The following is a 22,160-nucleotide window of genomic DNA, read 5'->3' as shown; positions in this document are numbered from 1 at the left end:
GAAGCTCCAGTACCTTGGCCACCTGATATGAAGAACTGACTCACTGGAAAAGACCCTGGGAAAGACTGAAGGCAGGAAGAAAAGAGGACGACAGAGGATGAGATGGCTGCATGGCATTACCGACTCGATGGACATGAGTTTGAGCAGGTTCCGGGAGTTGGTGATAGACAGGGAAGCCTGGAGTGCTGCAGTCCATGGGGGTCGCAAAGAGTCAGACACGACTGAGCAACTGAACTGACTGACTGAAGAGAAAACAAACAGGGGAAGAAAATGAATAGGAAAAAAAAAAAAATCAAGAGATGCTCAGGGACTTGCGTAACTAACAAAAGAGTTAGTATTTGTGTCATTAGAGTCCTGGGGGGGAGAAAGAAGGCAAAGCTGAAAAATAACATCTAACTTTCCAAATTTGGTGACAGATGTAACCCATGGATTCAAGAAGCTGAGCAACCCTTAAAGGACAAACCTAAAGAAACTCATTTCAACACACATCACAATTAAACATAAAAAAATTAAAGACAAAGTTTTGAAAGTAGCTGGAGAAAAATGACACTTAAGAGAAGAAAAATAATTCAGATAGCAGATTTTTCATCAGAAACCATGGAGGCCAAAAGAAAGTGGCATAATAATTTTTAAGTTCTGAAAGAAAGAAATTACCAATCCAGAATTCTTTACCCAGTGAAAACATCATTCAAAAATGAGCGGAAAATACAAACATTCTCGATGATGGAGAACTAAGGAGGATCTGTCATCAGCAGCCCTATGCTAAAGAATAGCTAAACAAAGTTCTCTGAAAAGAAAGGATGTTAAAGAGAAGAAATTTTAGAACACCAAGAAAGAAGGAAAAAAACACTGTATTAATAAAAATCAATAGGCTGTCCTCCTTTTGAAGTTTCTAAATTATATATAATAATTGAAGTAAAAATGACAAACACTGATGTTTCTAAATGTAAATACAGAAATTTAAGGCAAATTATAAGTGGGGAGGATAAAAGAATATTCAGGGTAAGATTTCAACACTTTATTCAAACTGGTAAAATGACATCAGCAGACTGTGCTGAATTATGTATATGTATATATAACATAAGGCCCACTATAGCAATTACTAGAAAAGCTATTCAAGAAGATACACTAATAAACATTATTTGTTGTTATTGTTCAGTTGCTCAGTCATGTCCAACTCTTTAGAAGTTTTAAAAATGTTCAAATAACCTATAGGAAGGTAGGAAAAAGAAAACAGACAAACAAAAATCAAAACAAACAGAAAACAAAAAATAAAATGGCAGACTTAAGCACTAACATATCAATAATTTTATTAAATGCAAATGGTATAAATATACCAATTAACAGACAGAGATTGGCAGAGCAACTTTAAAAACATGACAACTATATGCTGTCTACAAGAAACTCACTTCAAATGTAACAGTGGAGGCAGGGCGAAAGTAAAATAATGGAAAAGATACATCTTGTAAAATATTAATCAAAGGAAAGCAAAAGTGGCTATATTAATAATAATCAGATAACGTAAAGTCTGCAAGATGGTGAGGGACAGAGAGGCCTGGCATGCTGCAGTCCATGGGTTCGCAGAGTCAGACACAATGTGGTGACTGAACAACACAAAAAGGTAAACTCCAAAGCAAATAAAATTACCGGAGACAAAGCAGAACATTATATAATAAAGATTCAATCCAGCAAGGAAACATTTGGTGTACATGCACGACAAAGCTGCAAAATATGTTAAACAAAAACTGACAGAACACAAACGAGAAAACGGTTACAGCTGAGAGACTTCAACATCCCTCTCTCAACAATACACAGAATAATTAGAAAGAAAATCAGCAAAGGTACAGAAAACCTCAGTGACACCTCAATCAACGGGGTCTAATTAACATTTCCCCTTCATGGATCACAGCTTGTCATGGGGAAGGGGCTTGTGTATGAAGCTGCATAAGCTTCAGTGAAGCCAAACAAGCCAAGCCATCAGGGCCACCCAAGATGAACGGGTCACAGAGGAGAGTTCTGACAAAATGTGGTCCACGGGAGGAGGGAATGGCAAACCACTCCAGTATTATTGCCTTGAGAACCCCATGAACAGTATGAGAAGGCAAAAAGATACACCAGAAGATGAAGCCTTGAAATCCTTCAAGCTAGGAAATCCTTTAGCAGTACAAAAACCAAGAATTTCCAGATGGAGAAGCTAGGTTTAGAAAAGGCAGAGGAGCCAGAGATCAAACTGCCAACATCCACTGTATCTTAGAGAAAGCAAGGGAATTACAGAAAACATCTACTTCTGCTTCATTGACTATGTTAAAGCCTTTGACAGTGTGGATCACAACAATCTGTGGGAAATTCTTAAAGAGACGGAAATACCAGACCACCTTACCTGTCTCCTGAGAAACCCGAATGCAGGTCAAGAAGCAACAGTAAGAACAAGACATGGAACAACGGACTGGTTCAAAATTGGGACAGGAATACATCAAGGCTGTATATTGTCATCCTGCTTATTTAACTTAAACGCAGAGTACATCATGCAAAACACCAAGCTGGATTAATCAAAAGCTGGAATAAAGATAGCAGGGAGAAATATCAACAACCTCAGACATGCAGATGATATCAGTCTAACAGCAGAAAGCAAAGAGGAACTAAAGAGCCTCTTGATGAGGGTGAAAGAGGAGAGTGAAGACGCAGGTTAAAACTCAACATTCAGAAAACAAAGATCATGGCATCCGGTCCCATCGCTTCATGGCAGATAGAAGGGAGAAAAAATGGAAACACTGACATTTTATTTTCTTGGGCTCCAAAACTGCTGAAGACAGTGACTGCAACCATGAAATTAAAAGATGCTTGTTCCTTGGAAGTAAAGCCATGATAAGCCTACATAGCACATTAAAAAGCAGAGACAATTCTTTGCCTACAAAGGTCCAAACAGCCAAAGCTATTTTTTTTCCCAGTAGTCATATACGGATGTGAGACATGGACCATAATGAAGGCTGAGCACCAAAGAATTGATGCTTTCAAATTGTAGTAATGGAGAAGATTCTTGAGGGTCCCTCGGACTGTAAGGAGATCAAACCAATCAATCCTAAAGGATATCAACTCTAATATTCACTGGAAGCACTGATGCTGGAGCTGAAGCTCCAATACTTTGGCCACCTGATGCGAAAAGCCGACTCACTGGAAAAGGCCCTGATGCTGGGAAAAACTGAGGGCAGGAGGAGAAGGGGATAACAGAGGATGAGATAGTTGGATAGCATCATTGACTCAAAGGACATGAGTTTGAGCCAACTCCAGGAGATGGTGAAGGACAGGGAGGCCTGGCGTGCTGCAGTACATGGGGTCACAAAAGAATCAGACACAACTTAGCAACTGAACAACAGCAAGTTAACATTTATAAAAATACCACACCCAACAGCAGCAGATTTACATTCTTTTCAAGTGTCCTCAGAACAGATACCAAGATAGACCATATGCTGTGCCATTAAGCAAACCTCAACAAATTTAAAAGAACTGAAATCATAGATTGGATTCTCCATCCACAATGGAATCAAACTAGAAATTAGTTAACAGAAAGATAATAGGAAAATCTCCATTTGCCTGGACACTAAATAACACATTTCTCAATAACTTAAGAAGAGGTCTCAAAGTGGGTAAAAAATACAGTGAACTAAAAATGAAACTACAAGATGGTAAAATTTGTGGAACACAACAAAGCTATATAGTCAGAGGAAATCTTACAGTCCTAAAATGCTATATAAGAAAAGAGGAAAAGTCAAATAAACCACCTAAACTAAAAGGGAAAAAACAGGTCACTTCCATCCAGGCCAGACACCAAGATGGTTGAATTATTGTTGAGACATGTTGGCCATCATTGCCTCCATACCAACCTTAGTCCTCAGTTCAGTATCAGAAATGTTGTTCCTTTGGGAACCACAGCCAAGGAAGAGATGGAGAGGTTCTGGAAAAGAACGCTATTTCAAATTGTCCTTTGTCTCCCCATATCAGTATCTACAACTGGTCTCTTTCCATGGTGATGTCCATTTGCCACAGTGGCACTGGTATTGCCTCGAGTACAGGGATTTCTTTGGGCTGTCGGCCCTCTTGGTCCCTGTGAGCTTTGGTTCTCATTTGGAACTTGTGAAGCCCCTGTGTTTGGGACCAGCACTGATCACATAGCCAAATTTGCACTCGTCTTCCCTTTCCTGTATCACACCCGGAATGGGATCCGATACTTGATGTGGGACCTAGGAAAAGGTTTGTGCTTGCAGATCCTCTTGGAGCTGAGCAGTAGCATACCTCATAGAACCACAATAATGGAAAGGGTCCAGTTTTCCCCTTATTTCTAAAGATGGAATGACTGCAAAAGTTCCCTCTTCTTGCCTCCAGTTTGCAGCCTACTCCGGACCTGGGTGCCTTCATTCTCTCTTCATGTTAGGCCTTGGTTTATGCTGAGGGTCAGCTTTTGACTTCTTTCTGAAACAGTGGAGGGCTTCTCTTGTGACTCAGTTGGTAAAGAATCCACCTGCAATGCGGAAGACCTGGGTTCAATCCCTGGGTTGGGATGATCCCCTGGAGAAGGGAAAGGCTACCTACTCTAGTATTTCTAGCTTGGCGAATTCCATGGACTGTACAGTCTGTGGGGTGGCAAAGAGTCAGACACAACTGAGCGACTTTCACTGAGACAGCAGAAACAATGTCAGCTTTGAGGCCTCTGCCATGGGGACTGGGAGTGGGGCTTTGGCCTGTGGCTTGCTGGCTTAAAGGACAGTTCTTTCACTGGTCAGAGCTCAAGGTCTTTAGCATTCACACACAATGACTGAAAGAAGAAGCGTGGAGGCAGAAGGGAAGTAGCCTGTCCCAGCTAGACAGAGATAAAAAGAGTAAACTAACTCTTGGAGCAGGTGCTTTGGGGAGATGTATAGCTTTTGATACAAAAGGAAGATCCAGAAAATTATCATTGAACCTATTAAGGGTTATTTCTCTTCCTTGTGTTTCCAGAAAAACCAAATCTCTTAATTGTCATGTTTTCTAATCCAAATTCACGTGACAGCTTTTTCTGAAGCTGAATTAAAACTACTGTCTTTGGGGAAAAAGAATGAACAAAATAAACCCAAAACAATAAAAAAGAAAGCAATAATGAAAGACATAAAATAATAAATTGTAAAACAGAAGAACAATTTAAAAATAAAACGAGTTCTTTAAATCGATCAATAACATTGACAAACCAGACCAAAAATACACAAACTACCAAAATCAGGGGAAGAAACAGGAATTATCACGACAGACCCCGAAGAAATCAAAGAGATAACTGAGAATACTAACTTACATAAATCTGACAACTTAGATCAAAAGGAACAATTCCTGAAAAAACACAAACTGAACTCTCCTGGTGGTCCAACAGTAAAGAGCCCACCTGCTAATGCTGGGGATATGCGCTCCACTGGGAAGGCCCCACCCCACGGGGCAGCCACGCCCACGCGCCACAGCCACTGAGCCTGCGCTCTGCAGCCCCTGTGTCGAGAGAAACTAGAACAGGCCCACATGCAGCTACGAAGGCTCAACAAAGCCAAACAAAACAATAAAAATTTAAAAGAAACAAACAGAAACACAAACTTAAACAACTAAACAAACACAAAACAGGTGATATGAATGGTCCCATAATTACTAGGAAACTGAATTCATATTTCAAGAACTCTTAAAAAAAAATTCTAGGTCTAGATGATTTCACTGGAGAATTTTATTGAACATTTAAAGAATAAACAGCAATTTTACACACTCTCCTCCAGAAACTAGTTGAGGAATGCTTACCAGTTGATCTTATGAAGGTAGTATAAATCTGATACAAAAAACAAAGACAGTAGAAAAACAAAACAAAAGCCCAAGATCAATATTCCTTAGGAAAATAGATGCAAAAATTCTTAACAAAATATTAGCAAACAGAATTTATCAAACAAGAATTTGGCAATATGCAAAAGAATTGTACAGTGTAACCAAATGTGATTTACTCAAGAAAAGCAAACTGGTTAAACAGTTAAAATCAATCAACACATTACTAGGTTAAGAAGAAAAATAATTATCACATCAGCCTATGTATAAAAAGTATTTGTTGCAGGGTGAGAGGGAAGTGCAACAGGCAGGGGTAAAAAAGAATTTAAAAAGTGAAAAAAAATAAAATCCATGGGTTATTAAAAAAAAAAAAGTATTTCCTAAAATTAAACACCCATTCTGACAAAAACAGAAAAACTAAAGTGAAATGTCTTTACCTTGACAAAAGTATCTACAAAAAGGGAAGAAAGAAAAACTACCACTGTGTGTGTGTGTGTGTGTGTGTGTGTGTGTGTGTGCGTGTGTGCGTGCGTGTGCGTGCGCGCTCACTAGCTCAGTCATGTCCAACTCTTTACAACTCCATGGACTGTAGCCCGCCAGGCTCCTCTGTCCATGGAATTTTCCAGGCAAGAATATTGGAGCAGGTTGCCATATACTTAACAGTGAAAGATGAAGCTTTTCCCTAAGATCTGGGAATGAGGGAAAAAAAAGTTCACTCTTATCACTTATTTAAACACAGTATGGGAAGTTCTAGCCAGTGCAAAAAATGCAAGAATAGGAAATAAAAGGCATATAGATGAAAAGGAAAAAAATAAAAAACCACCCCCATTTGCAGATTACATGATTGTCTTTGTAGAACATTCTAAGGAACCTACCAAAACAAAAAAAAAAAACCTCTTAGAACAAACAAGTGAATTCAGCAAAGCTGCAGTATACAAGATAAGAACACAAAACTCAACTGTTTCTATATACCAGCAATTAATACATGGACATAAAAATTTTAAAGCACAAAACCATTCATAACCCTTCCAAAAAATAATTAAATGCGAATTTAACAAATGCACAGGATTTGTACGCTGAAAGAATGCTGATGAAAGAAATGAAAGATCTAAACAAATGGAGAGACTTATCACATTCACGGACTGGAAGACTCAACAAAAGATGTAAATTCTCTTCAAACTGATACACAAATTTAATGCAATTCCTATCAAAATACTACCAAGATATTTTTGAAGATATAAACATGACCATTCTAAAACTTACTTATATGGGAAGGTAAAGAAACTATAATAGCTAAAACAAAGTGGGAGAAAAAAAGTCTACCTGAGTTCAAGACTTCTAATATAGCTACAGTAATTAAGACTGTGCAATCCTAGCAGAGTCACAGACACTTGGATCAATGGAACCCAGAAACACTCACACAAATATGCCCAAATGATTTTGACAAAAGTGCAAAAGCAATTCAACGGAGGAAAGATAGTCTCTTCAACAAATAGTGCTAGACCAACTAGACATCCGTAGGAAAAAAACCACCCTTGACTCCTTATTACAAAATTTAATCAAAATGAATCATGGACTTATATGTAAAATGTAAAACTATGTAACTTTCAGAGAAAATCTTCAGGATCCAGGGACTAGGCAAAGAGTTCTCAGAGTAAGTACCAAAAACACGATCCAGGAAATGAAAAACTGATTAACTGGACATCATTGAAATTAAGAACTTCTGCTCTGTGAAAGACTGTCAGAGGATCAAAAGACAAATTACACAGTGGGAGAAAACATTGCAACAAAGGACTTGTAACTAGAATATAAAAAGAACTCTCAAAACTCAACAGTAATAAAGCAAAAGTCTGAAACACACATTTTACCAAAGATTGTTCAGTCGCCCAGTCGTGTCCAAATTTGCGACCCCATGGACTGTAGCACACCAGGCCTCCCTGTCCCTCACCATCTCCCAAAGTTTGCCCAAGTTCATGTCCATTGCATCATTGATGCACAAATGGTAAATAAGTGTATGGAAAGATGTTCAACGTCATTAGACAAGAGGGAAATGCAAACTAAAGCCACAATGAGATCTAAAACATACCCTTTAAAATGACTAAAAATAATACTAATAAAAAAAATAGGAAAGATACCAAAAAAGATCACTATATACTGCTGGTAAGAATATAATATAATACAGCCACTCTGGGAAATAGTTTGGTAGTTTCTTTAAAAACTAAACATTCAATCAACATACAATCCACCACTGCCCTTGCAGGTATTTATCCCAGAAAAGTGAAGACTTGTATTTACAGAAAAACCTGTATCCAAATGTTTATACACGTTTATTTGTAATACTCAAAGACCGGAGAAACTGTACATACTGTACAATTCCATTTATAGAAAATTCTTGAAATAGCAAAATTACAGAAATAGAAAACAGGTTAGTAGTTGCTGGGGATTAAGGAGAGGGTAGAAGTACAAGGAAGGCAGATGCTGCTTTAAAAGGGTACCACAAGGGACCCTTATGAAGACAGAAATATTCTGTATCTTGACTGTACCAATGTAAATATCCTGTTCATGATATTACACTATAGTTTTGCAAGATAAAACCACTGGGGGAAACTGGCTTAAGGGTAGGGGATCTCTGTATTATTTCTCATAACTGAATATGAATCTAAAATCATCTCAAAAAAAGTTTAAAAGTTTTAAAAACATTTTAATGTCAGATACTTCACCTTCCTTTTGAAATTTAAAATTTAAGTAAAGTTCTAATAACAAAAAACTCTTAAGGTTAACTAAATTACATTAATTTATATAAGAACTTTGAAGGAACAGTAGTATGGTACTTCATTTCATCATCCAGGAATATGGTACATCTTACATTTATTTAGACATTTCCTAATGCCCTTTGATAAAATTTTACAGTTTGCCTCACATACGTCTTATTTTTAAGTATTTTATAGCTCTTAATACTATTATATCTTGGAATAAAATCTTTTCCATTATAACCTCTAATTGGTTATTGCTAGAATAAAAGAAAGCTACTGACTTCAGTGTGTTTATGTACTCAAATAACTTTAATTCTCTAAAAGCATTTAGTTTACTGGATTTTCTTAATACATAATCACATCTGCAAGGAATGATTATTTTACCTTTCCTTATTCAATATTTAGTTTTATACACTTATACACTATTTAGTTTTCTTCATTTACTGCATTATTGCAAGGGCTCTTGATCTGTGGGTCAGTGGATAAAACCTACTCTTCAACTTGGATGGAGAAAAGTTTTATTCTCATTAATCATTAACTGAAATTAAGCATTTCCTTCAATCATGAAAGTAAGGTAAAACACAGTAGTTTCAGCAGTTATCTATGACTTTGTCATCAACAGAAATCAGGTACTTTCATATCACATGATAGTTAATACAAACATCCAGAATTGTTATTCAATACTATTTTGAGAGTATAGTATTAGGCTTGTCACTACATATTATTGTGTTAATAAACAAACATTAATTACTGCATTACAAACTTGTAATTTCTCCTATTTTGATAACTATATTTTTAATAAAATTGATTTTTTCATACTATATAGTGTTATTTTGTGCACTAACATTCTAAGGGCCCAAAAGGGAGAACAAGCCACACCTCAGGGTGAGCCTGGGGCCTGGGGCCCTGCACCACCAGCTCACCAACATTTCCTCCCACGTGCCTGTGTCTTTCCACTCCTCACTAGGGGCTCCAACTTGGCCCAGACCAGGGGAGCTTTTTACTAATATTCTGGATTGGGTGCAACACAAAGGTGTGACAAGAACTTTTAAAGCCTCAAAGTAAAAGTATTACTCCTGGTTTTACAGTGAGTGCATGGATAATTAGTGATTTTTTCCTAAGACCTCACTGTGTGTCAGGCACTGTGCTGAGCAACTTGTATGCCTCTCATTTATTTCTACAACGATCCAATGAGGTTGAAGGGCTTCAACAGATTTCACCAGTCGTAGAAGTCCATGTTAAAAAAAAAAGTTAAGAATCTTTTTAATTTATTTTTTTTTTAAAGTTGGGTTGTTTCATTGGAATTGCACTGACTAAACTAAACTAAATTGCACTAACTTAGAACTGACATCTTAACATTATAACATTAACATCTTAACATTATTGGAAGCTCCTATAATGGATCTTCTTTCAAAAATAGTATTCTTTCTTCATTTATTTATTCTGGCCGTGCTGGGTCTTCATTGCTGTGTGGGCTTTTCTCTAGTTGCAGACAGTGGAAGCTACTCTCTAATTGCAATGCGTGGGTTGCTTATTGCAGTGAAATGGATTTTTTTTAAATCAGAAACAAATGTTTTTGTAAAGTATTTATTAATACAATCATTTTTCTTTTCCTTTAGTTTGATAATGACACGGACAGGTTTTCTCAGGTTGACCAATGCTTGAATTCCTGGAATAAATCTTGCTCAATAAATTGTGGGTGGAAGAATGTAAAAAATGCATGTCCACAGAGACTCAGAATGTGATCTTATTTGGAAATAGGGTCTGTGAAGACATAATTAGTGAAAATTGAGGTCATGCTGGATTAGGATGGTTTCTAAATCCAGTGACTGATACCTTTCCAAAAGCAAGGGGAGGGACACTCAGATACAGAGACAGAGACTGGGTAATGCGTCCAGAAGCCAGAAGAGAGAAAACCACATCTATCAACACCTTCAATACATACTCAGAGCCTCCAGAGATGCGAGAGAATACATTTCTGTTGTTTTAAGCCCTCCGGCTTGTGATAATTCGTCACTACAGGCCTGAGGAACTAATACAATAATGATGCGTGATTCCTTCAAAATACTCTGGATTTAATTTTCTAAGATTAGCTCCTTTTAAATGGAAGAGGAACTTAGTGTGATGTCAAGTGTAGCATAGTTAAGCAGTATTCTTAGTGTACTGAACTCAAGCACCTTTTATTAAAATCACCATTTGATACAACTGACAAAAAAAAAACAACTAGTAAATATTTCAGTCAGTCAATACAATCTCACAGATTTATAGAAAAGTCACTTCTGACTGTGACTTCCTTTCCTGAAACAGAAGAAATAATATAAAACTAAGTCATTGAAAACATGAGTGAGGAAAACAGAAATAATAAAAGCAGCATTATAAGTTGAATAGATAATAAAATGCTCAAAAAAATGGTAACGATAATTCATTGTATTCCTTCATTGTATAAATATGAACCACTTTGGATACGTTTTTTAAAATTTTACTTATTATTCCTAAAATCCACCTCCAAATTGTATTGATAATAAACTGCACCTAAACTCAAAACACAAAACCTCTTTTATTCATGTCTTTTTTTACAAGCCCAAGGATTATAACTGCCTTCAATACTGGATAAAGAGAGTACTCAAATACCATTAAAATGATGATATGGCACAAAGCTATCATAATCAAAACAGTGTAGCACTGATATAAAGACATGCAGACCAATGGAATAGAATACAGAGCTCCAAAATAAATCCTCATATATATGATCAAATGATTTTCAACAAGGGTCCCAAGACCATTCAATGGGGAAAGGTTATCTTTTCAACAAATGGTTCGTGGAAATCTGAACATCCACATGTTAAAAAAAGAAGTTGAAAAAAAAATGAAGTTGTATCCTTCCTTACTCATATACAAAAATTAACTCAAAGTGGATCAAAGATCTAAATGTAAGAGCTAAAACTATGAAATTCACACAAGAAAACACAGGATAAAGCTTCATGACACTGGGTTTGGTAATTTCTTAGATATATAAAAAGCACAAGCAACAAAAGTAGAAAGTGATTAAACTGGACTTCATCAAAATTAGCAACTTCTGTGCATCAAAGAACACTATCAACAAAGTAAAAAGGCAACCCACAAAATGAGAGGAAACATTTGTGAATCATTTATGTGACATGGGATTAATATACAGAATACATAAAGAACTCCTTCTACTCAACAACAAAAAAGTACCACCTAATTTAAAAATGGACAAATGATTTGAATAAAAAATAAATAAATAAAAGAACTTGAATAGACATTTCTCCAAAGGAAATACACAAATGGCCAAAAAAATAATAAGTGTTAACAAGGATGTGCAGGATTGAAACTCTTCTACACTGTAGGAATGTAAAACCTGCAACCACTATTGAGAATAGAATAGAGATGCCTCAAAAAATTAAAAATAGAATTACTATATAATCCAGCAATTTCACTTCTGGGTGTATACAAAAAGAATTGAAAGCAGAAGCTTGAAGAGACAGTTGTACACCACCAATGCTCAAAGCAGCATTAGTCACAATAGCCAAAAAGAAGCAGCAACCCAGTGTTGATCAATATGAATGGATTTTTTAAAATGCAGCATATACATCCAATGGAATACTATTCAGCCTTTGAAAAGAAGAAAATTCTACAATATGCTACAGTATGGTTGAATCTTGAAAATATTATGCTAAGTGAAATAAATCACTCACAAAAAGACAAGCACTACAGGATTCTGCTTTATATAAGGTACCTGTGTAGAATAATCAGATTCATAGAGTGTAGAATTGCGGCATGGACTGGAGGAATTGTGGAACAGGGAGTTATTGTTTAATAGCTAGAGTTTTTAATTTTATAAGATGAAAAAGTTCTTGAGGTAGAGAATGATAATGACTATACAACAACATGACTATACTAATACCACTAAACTATACACTTAAAAATAGTTTAAAAAATATATAAAAAAGAGGGACTTCCCTGGTGGTCCAGTGGCTAAGACTCCACGCTTTCAATGCAAGGTGTCAGGGTTTGATCCCTGGCCAGGGAACTAGATCCCACATGCTGCAACTGAGAGTTCACATGCTGCAACCAAAGATCAAAGATCCCATGTTCTGCAACTAAGATCAAGCATGGCCAAAATAAATAGATAAAAATTTTTAAAACAGAGAATATATATGTATGCATAACTGGGTCACTTTCCTGTATAGCAGTAATCAACACAACATTGTAATTTAACGATACTTCAACTATATAAATTTTTTTTTAAGTTAAAAAGGCAAATTTTATGTTATATGTATTTTCTCATAATAAAAAAATTTTAATATATAAAAAATTTTGAGGTGGATCTACATCACTGAAAAGGAAAGCTATCACCACATATGACTATGGAAAAATGGAAATATAAGCTACAGAAAATTATATACAATAAGCTTATATGCATATCAAAAGCCTGGAAGAATTCATTTAAAATTTATTGCATGCCTACTATATGTCAGGCACTGTTGCCAGCGCTAGAGATAAAACAAGAAATAGAAGAGACAAATATCCTAACTCTTATGAATTCTGCATGCTAGTAGAAGAGCACGATAAATCAAGAAACAAAATATAAACTGGGCTGACATTTTATAGATAAGAAATGGATAAAGAGCAATTTCACTTGGTTTGATCTAACAATATGTTATATAGTGATAAATACAGAAAAAAATAAACTAGAGGAGTCAACTCAGATGTATATAAAGTTCAAGCAATTTTAGATAGGGAAGACCTCACTGAAAAAGCAGCATTTACGGAAAGGTCAGAAGAAGGTAAGGGAATAAACCATGCAGGTATCTGGGGGAAATGCATTCTAGGCAGAGTGCAGACGCCTGAAGGTGAGAGTATGCCTGTTAAATTCTAGAAATAGTGTGGATGACCTCATGGCTAGAATGGAGCAAGCAAATGTTACACAATTACTTATTAAGAGTGGTTATCTCTGGAATGGCATTTAGAGACTTCCATATTTGATTTTCTACATATCCATTTTGTTTTATCTTTTACATTAGACATATATTACTTTTATAATCAGAAAATGCATCATCTCAATTGTTTTAAAAAGAAAATTTATGTGCATGTACCTATGTGTGTGGCATGCACTGAAAATCTCAAAGAACAGAGCTCAAACTCTAAAGTGATAGAAATCTAGATTCCAATCCTAGGCTTACCACTTACTACATGTATGACCTTGGGCAAATTATTTAATCTCTCAGGGTTTATCTGTAAAATGCAGCTATAACAGTACCTACCTTCGGGGAAGATTAGATACTAAATGTGACCAGTGCCTAACACACTGTAAGTACTCCTTAAATAGTAGCTTTGTAAAAATACATCGAACACTAAAAAGGCTAACTGATTTGGCCATTACTAATTTTTACATTACAAAAAGTAATGTATTAAAATAGGGGTATACAGAAAATAAGATGTAGAAGTCTCTAAAAATATTCCAACAATACAAAAACAAACTGTCAACAGTAAAGTCTTTTGTACATACACCCCAATTTCTGCCACGGGAAATTGCTGTTAACATTTTGTTATGAATCCTTCCAGATCTTTTCTTTACACTATGTATTTACATAACAAAGGGAAAGGAACTATATCATATTTATTCTGAAACTTTTATTTTCCAATTAACAATGTATTCTAGAAGGTATGTCACATCAATAAATACTGTTAGTTCATTCTGTTTTAACAGTTACACAGTATTTCACAGAACATATATTTATGACTGGAGAAGGAAACAGCAACCCACTCCAGTACTCTTGCCTGGAGAAGAACCTGGTGGGCTACAGTCCTTGGGGTTGCAAAGAGTTGGACATGACTGAGCGACTAACACACATACACACACACATACTTATGACATTCAAGCTATCACTATCATAAATGTTTCATCAAATATCCTTGTATATTTTTAAGCACATATGCCAAGATTACCTACAACAAAAAATTTCTGAAAATGACTTTCTGAATCTAAAGAAGCACATTTAAAACTTTGCCCATTACTCTCCAAGATCACTGAACCAGTGAAATTGCTCAGTCGTGTCCAACTCTTTGCGACCCCATGGGCTGGGGTCGCAAAGCCTGGAGGACCAGGCTCCTCCATCCATGGAATTTTCCAGGCAAGAGTACTGGAGTGGGTTGTCATTTTGGTCATTCCAATTAAGAACTTCACCAACAGTATAAATTATCCATAGCTCCAGAAGCACTGGATCTTGGCAATCCTTCAAAGTTTTACTAATTTTCTAGGTATAAAATAATTATCATTGTTGGTTTGATGTGGATTTCTCTATTATTAATAAGGCTGAGTTTATTTTATATATTATCGCTATTAACTTTTTCTATTTCACCCTATAAATTTTAAAGTTAGTATATGTAACTTTCTTAAGAAAAAACAAAATTTTCCCTTAAAAAATAAATTCCATACTTTCAATAATAGGTTTAAATGGGATCTAAGAGTTGGAGAAATTTAGAGAAAGAAAAGATAATTGAGGTGGTTTAAATTAAAGCCTGACACAGTCCCTAGCACAGAGAAGATACTCAACAGGAAGGAAAACTAAAAGAAACAAAGCTGCCAGCCAGCCAGCCAGGAAGTTTCAGAAAGGCAGGTCAAGCTGGACCTCAGAAAAAGTGAAGAAGAGGAAAAAGGTGTCCCATATACACAAAAGAAGATGAGCAAATCATAATGGGGGTGGGGGGGTATGAAAACAGCTGTGAGGAGCTGTAGGCAAACAGGCCTATGAAGAAGCACAGAATCTGTATTTGGCAGAAAATATAACATGTCAACCGCTACCCAACTGTGAGAAGGCCTTGAAGGTCAAGATGAAATCTTAAATCTGATTCAATAAGCAACTGACAAAACCCACTACAATATTGTAAAGTAATTAGCCTCCAACTAATAAAAATAAATGAAAAAAATAATAATAATAAGCAACTGAAAGACAAAACATACCTTTAAGAGTGACAATATAAATTAAAAGATCAATCTGACAGATTTAAAATTTGAATAGAAGCAGAGAAACAAATTAGACTAACCAAAAATGAGGTGATAAAAGGCCTAAATTAGGATAGCAGGATGAAAAGGTAAAGGAACTTACAAAATTTTAAACTATGTAACTTCTGAATAAGAATAGTATTTTAAATGTATATACACCTACTTTTACTCTCTTCTGCCCCCACCACCTCAAATTACATAAAGGAGAAATTACATAAAGGAGAAAAACAATTTTACACAAGATACAGAACTATATAAATGGGGGGGAAAATGGATGAAAGAAAAGAATAATAAATTTATGGAAGCTGGGACCACTACCTTTGGGAGACCATAAGAATTGAATTCTAAACCAGTAAGGGAAAAAGCAAAGGAAAAAACCAACTCTATTTACATATGAGAATGCCCCAGACTCAGGAACTGGTGACTCTGGGTGCTCCTGGGGGAGGGTACAGGGGAGGGCAAATGAAAGCTAAAATAAGGATTAGTTCAATAACTGTTTAAGCAGTAGGTCAATTTCCAGATCCTCTGTTTCTTTCAAAAGGGAAAATGCCCCTCCTCAACCCAGTCAAAAACTGATTTATTCTCTGGAAGAGTGTGAACTAAACCAGAGATCCTCTGGCCTGGGGAACACCAGGCAAAGTTGAAAGTGAGGTTACCAAACTAAAAACAGGGAAACTAAGAACAATGTATGTAAAAGGGATGTATCCTATTGTACTCCTTCCCTGTATTTCCTGTGTCCTCTTTCTTGGTAAAGATCTTCCCTGTAGCTCAAAAGGTTAAAACAATCTGCCTACAACACATGAGACCCAGGTTTGATCCCTGGGTTGGTAAGATCCCCTGGAGAAGGAAATGGCAACCCACTCCAGTATTCTTGCCTGGAGAGTCCCATGGACAGAGGAGCCTGGCAGACTACAGTCCATGGGATCACAGAATCAGACACAACTGAAGCAACTCACATTACCACTACTTTCCTGGTATACTCTCATTTACCAGAGAGGCTCATCCTCCAGGAAGTTCCTGGCAAAGAGTATAAAGGAGACCTTGAGTATGTGAAAATATCTTTCTTCCACTTCACTGATAGTTTGCCTAGCTATGGAACTCTAACGTGGAAATTATTTTCCCTCAGAATTTGGAAGGCACCACTCCACTGTCATCTATCTTCCAGTGTGATTACTATACAGAGAAGCAAAACCATCTGATTATTTTTTTTTTTAATATTATTTTATTAGTTGGAGGCCAATCACTTCACAACATTTCAGTGGGTTTTGTCATACATTGACCATCTGATTGCTTATTATTTTTCACTGATCAATTTTCTCCTCTCTGGAGCTTATAAAATACTCTTTGTATCTGATTCTGAAATGTCGTAATAATGTGTCTTGAGTAGTTGAGTTTTCATTCATTGTTCTGGCTTCTTCAGTTTAAAAACTCGTGTCTTCTATTTCTGAGCCAGTTAATAAAAAATTAAGTTTGGTTAAAAGAAAGAAAAAAAAAAAAAACAGATGTCACCAGAGAAGGGGGTAGAGTACTGCTGTTTTTAAAACAAATCATGTAAAACCAAGTCTTTAAATATATGTATGGAAAATTTTTACTAAAATAACTTAATATATATGTTTAAATAAATTTATTTTAAGAGTCACAGATGTAAAAAACAAACGTATGCTTCCCAAAGGGGAAAGGGGGGGAGGGATAAATTGGGAGACTGGGGTTGACACATACACAGTACTATATATAAAACGGGGCTTTCCTGGCGGCTCAGTGGTAAAGAATCCGCCTGCCAATACAAGAGATGCAGCTTCACTCCCTGGTCAGGAAGACTCCCCCGAAGAAGGAAATTGCAATCCACTCCAGCATTCTTGCCTGGAGAACCCCATGGACAGAGAAGCCTGGTGGGCTACAGTCCATCAGGTCGCAAAAGAGTTGAAAATGACTAGCAACTAAAATAAACAACAACATATATAAAATAGATAACTATTAAATACCTACTGTATAGCACAGGAAACTATACTCAATACTCTGTAATGATCTATATGAGAAGACTCTAAACTAGAGTGAACATATGTATAACAAATACACTTTTACTGTAAACAGCAGAAACTAACATAACATTGTAAATCAACTATACCCCAATAAAAATTAATTAAAAAATAAATAACTATTTTAAGTATATATTTTATATAGTTAAAATGCTTTATATGCTTTAATATTCTTATATGTTTAAAATGCTTTTTGTAAATGGAAAAAAAAACAAGATGTGATAACAAATCTGATAAAAACATAAAAGAATCCAAACACTTCTAGTTACTTGGCCTGGGGAACTGGAAAAACTGATAGTCATGAAAGATTCAGAAAAGTTAGGAAGGGCAGCAAATCTGAAAGAAATACTGGTGACTACATATCTATATATACATACACACATATATATATACACACACACACATATATAGAACTTGGCAAAGTGTTAGTCACTCATTCAACTCCAACTCTTTGCAACTCCACGGACTGTAGCCTTGCAGGCTCCTCTGTCCATGGAATTCTCCAGGCAAGAATACTGGAATTCTCCAGGCAAGAATGCTGGAGTAGGTATATACTTGTATAGTGCTCAGTCACTTCAGTCATGTCCAACTCTTTGTGACCCCATGGACTGTAGACCTCCAGGCTCTTCTGTCCATTGGATTCTCTAGGCAAGAACACTGGAGTAGGTTGCCAAGCCCTCCTCCAGTGGATCTTCCTGACCCAGAGATTGAACTCATGTCTCCAGCATCTCCTGCATTGCAGGCAGATTCTTTACTGCTGAGTCACTAGGGAAGCCCATATACCTGTACATATATAATAAATAACATGTTAAGGATTATTCAAAAAGAGATTTTTTTTAGACAGATGAAAATACAAGAAATAAGCTTATGTGAAAAGACAGGAATAAACATTTTGGAAAGTCTTCAATACATAAAATATAAATGAAGGGAAGGAGATACAGTAGTTACCAAATAAATGTTTAATTTAGGCAGATGATGGGCAAACAGAAATGAAGGAAGTTGACTGGCTTACTAACTAATCAATTAAGAGTTCCAGTCCTAAGAGTGAGACTTGGAGAAGCACAATGAACAAGAGAAAGAAAATGAGCAGGCCTAAGGAACAAAGAAGGAAGTCAGTGAGAAAAAGTGAGCAATGCACTGTTTCTGAGGCCAAATTCAAAAAGTTCATCAAAAAGGCACAGTTATGGATTATTAAGAACCAGGAGAAAGATTCCAGTAAGAATCTTAAAGTCATTTAAAGAGCTGAAAAACAATTATGAATAAAGGATGTTACAGAAAAGATTTCAAGAACTGCAAAACTTCTCCAGCAAATTTTTCAGCACTGTGCACTCATCTCTCCATCCAAGCAGCTGTGCTATGCTGGCTGCCAAATGTGGTATTTCACCTTCATCTACAAAAAAAGACAATACCCCACCCTCCTCCTTAAGAAGAATCAATTGTGCTACACTTCTGTAGGAAGTGACTTTAAGTCCAATGGAGAAAGTCATATACCTTAGCAGTTAAGAATACTGACCATGTAAAGACCACAAACAATAAATGTTGGTGAGGCTGTAAAGAAATGAGAACCTTCATACTATTTTCTACAGTGGCTAAAATGGTGTAGCCACAATGGAAAATAGTATGGAGGTTTCTCAAAAAAACCCTAAAAATAAAACTACCATATGACCTAGCAATTCCACTCCTGGGTATTTATCCAAAAGATAAAGAAAACATTAACTCAAAAAGATACATACACCCCAATGTTCACAGCAGCATTATTAGAAATATAGAAGTAACCTAAGAAGCACAGAAGCACCCATCAACAGATAAATGGATAAAGAAGATGCGGTATGCATATGCAAAGGAATACTACTCAGCCATAAAAAAGAAAGAAATTTTGCCATTTGCAACAACATGGATGGACTTGGACGGTATTATGCTAGGTAACTTAAGTCAAACAGAGAAAGACAAACACTGTACGTATCACTTAATTGTAGAATCTAAAAAATAAAATTAGTGAATATAACAAAAGACAAACAGACTCCCAGATACAGAAGACAAACTGGCAGAAGTAGAGAGAAGGAAGAAGGGAGGGATAAGATAATGGTAGCGTATTAAGAGGTACAAACTACTACATATAAAACAAACTACAAGGATCTACAGTACAAAAAAGGGCATACAACCAATGCTTAACAGCTATAAATTGAATAAAACCCATGAATCACTATGTTCTACACCTGAAACTTATATATTGTACAACTAAGCCTTAATTAAAAAAACGATCTTAAAATGCCTATTAAAAAAATTTGTGTAGATGGACTGCCAGCAATCACAATGTCGCTACTCACCCCCCCAAGAAAACTGTCTCTACCCCTACAAGCTATGTGACTTCAGACTAACTAATCATTTGCTCTGTGCCTTAGTTTCCACATCTAAAAACAAGAATATTAATACATACCTCATAGGATTCTTACAAAGATTAAATGAGATAATATATATGAGGATTAAGAGAGATGATATATTTGGAATAAGTGACCTATAATTATTAATGTTAGCTATTATAAATGAATTCATGATGTTATGGTTTAATTGTTATCCTTTCAAAGGTATTTTCATGTTAACAGTGCATAAAAATATAAATCTCCAATGCCAGGTTTTACAACACTCACTTATTCAATATTTACTCAGCATACTAGGCACCCCTGAGAGTAGACGGGTACTGTGGTGAACAAGGAAGATAAAGGTCCTGCTCTCATGAAACTTAAACTGTAATTAAGTTGTTGAAATCAGGGACTTCCCTGGCCATCCAGTGGTTAAGACTTTACTTTCCAAAGCAAGGGGTGTAGGTTCAATCCCTGGTTAGGGAGGTAAGATCCCACATGCCTCATGGCCAAAATATCAGAACATAATCAGAAGCAATATTGTCACAAATTCAATGAAGACTTTAAAAATGGTCCACAACAAAAATCTTCTTTTAAAAAGTTGTTAAAGTAATAAATTTAGTTTGTCTACTCAACTACAGAAAAATGTGAAGGGGCAAATACAAAACAAAGAAATGATGAAAAGAGATGCAAACTGAAATAATTTATTTGGAAACTGAGAGATGGTTTCTAACATACATAATAGCCAACAAAACAGGAAAAGTACAGCCTGGTATACAGTAAGAACTTAATACATGTTTAATAAATGTGCCCATTCCTTTCTCTAGGTTTGTTTCCTTACGAGTAAAATGATAGGGGTTATCTTTTTTTTTTTTTGGCCTTACCACACAGCCAGTGAGATCATAGTTCCCTGACCTGGGATCCAACCCGTGCCCCCTACATTGGAAGCTTGGAGTCTTAACCACTGGACCACCAGGAAGTTCCATGATAGAGGTTATCTTGAATCCAAATTCAACAATGGTTAATGTCTACTTATTCAAATCATCATGGCATGTTAAGCAGCGTTCTTAAGAACAAATAGCTCTACAAGCAGGACCTATCATTGTCTGTGAATGATGGGCCCAAAGAAACTCCACTGAGTTCAGGTCTTGCATTTCACAAGAGCTTTAAATATATCCCTTCAGTTATATTTAAAGGGAATCAGCTATACAACCATAGAAACATTGGATAACACTGACAGAAATGTCACCCTTTCACCTCTATAACAGGGCTATACCACCAGGGGAATTAACATTTAAAACAACCATTGTAAACAACCTGAAGGGAAAAAAGTGAGTGAGTGAAAGTCACTCAGTCTTGTCTGGATCTTTGTGACCCCATGGACTATACAGTCCATGGAATTCTCCAGTCCAGAATACTGGTGTGAATAGTCATTCCCTTCTCCAGGGGATCTTCCCAACCCAGGGATTGAACCCAGATCTCCCACACTGCAGGCGGATTCTTTATGAGCTGAGCCACCATGGTTTTAAAGAGAGTTTCCCCAATCAAGAATTCAAATTTTGGGGCTTCCCTGCTGGCCCAGTGGTTAAGACTCTGAGTTCCCAATGCAGGGGACCCAGGTTCGATCCCTGGTCAGGGAACTAGATCCCATATGCTGCAACTAAGACCTGGTGCAGCCGAATAAATGAATTAAAAAAAAAAAAAGTTTAAAAAAAAGAATTCAAATTTTACCAGTTTTGAAATTAAATATGCCCCAAATGTCACAGCCTAAGTAAAATCAAGGAAAAGGGGGTTTAGTTTCCTTGAGTGTTGCAATTTAGTTTTTTGAAAATCAACCATCACTTGGCACTGTGGAAATCCCCATTGTTAATACCTTAGAAGAAAGTCATCACAGAAGACTTTCACAAAGCATCCATAAAACAACATATTATTCTCATCTGTTAGTGATGAGTAGAGAAGTAGGACCGGAATGCAAATAACTAAAGTGAGAGACCACTATTTCAAAAACAAGAAAACTAGAATTCCAAGAATACAGCAGTATCTACTTCTTAATTTCTAAGAAAACAGAAAAGATTCAGTTTGGTGCCACAATTAGAATAGCATAAAAAGTATGTGGGGAGGCTTCCCTAGTGGTCCAGTGGTTAAGAGTCTGCCTAGCAATGCA

The 22,160-nt window shown here is 36.2% G+C and overlaps 1 protein-coding gene across 3 annotated transcripts in view; it reads right to left on the bottom strand.

Moving 5' to 3' along the window:
* Window positions 1-22,160, bottom strand: part of ARNT (aryl hydrocarbon receptor nuclear translocator) — a 68,907-nt gene that overhangs the window by 43,257 nt on the left and 3,490 nt on the right. Inside the window, exon 1 of one of the 3 annotated variants that reach the window (XM_065904737.1) lies at window positions 121-211. The exons of the other annotated variants lie outside the window; for them this stretch is intronic. Within the exon in view, the coding sequence (XP_065760809.1) occupies window positions 121-196 (76 nt within the window). The 5' untranslated portion in view covers window positions 197-211. Of the gene's footprint in view, window positions 1-120; window positions 212-22,160 lie in introns of those variants that run through there. 3 annotated transcript variants of the gene reach the window in all.

The sequence above is a fragment of the Muntiacus reevesi genome, chromosome 1 (genome assembly GCF_963930625.1).
Source record: "Muntiacus reevesi chromosome 1, mMunRee1.1, whole genome shotgun sequence".
Lineage (NCBI taxonomy): Eukaryota > Metazoa > Chordata > Mammalia > Artiodactyla > Cervidae > Muntiacus > Muntiacus reevesi.
Note: the sequence above shows the minus strand (reverse complement) of the source record. Positions and strands in the feature narration are given on the sequence as shown.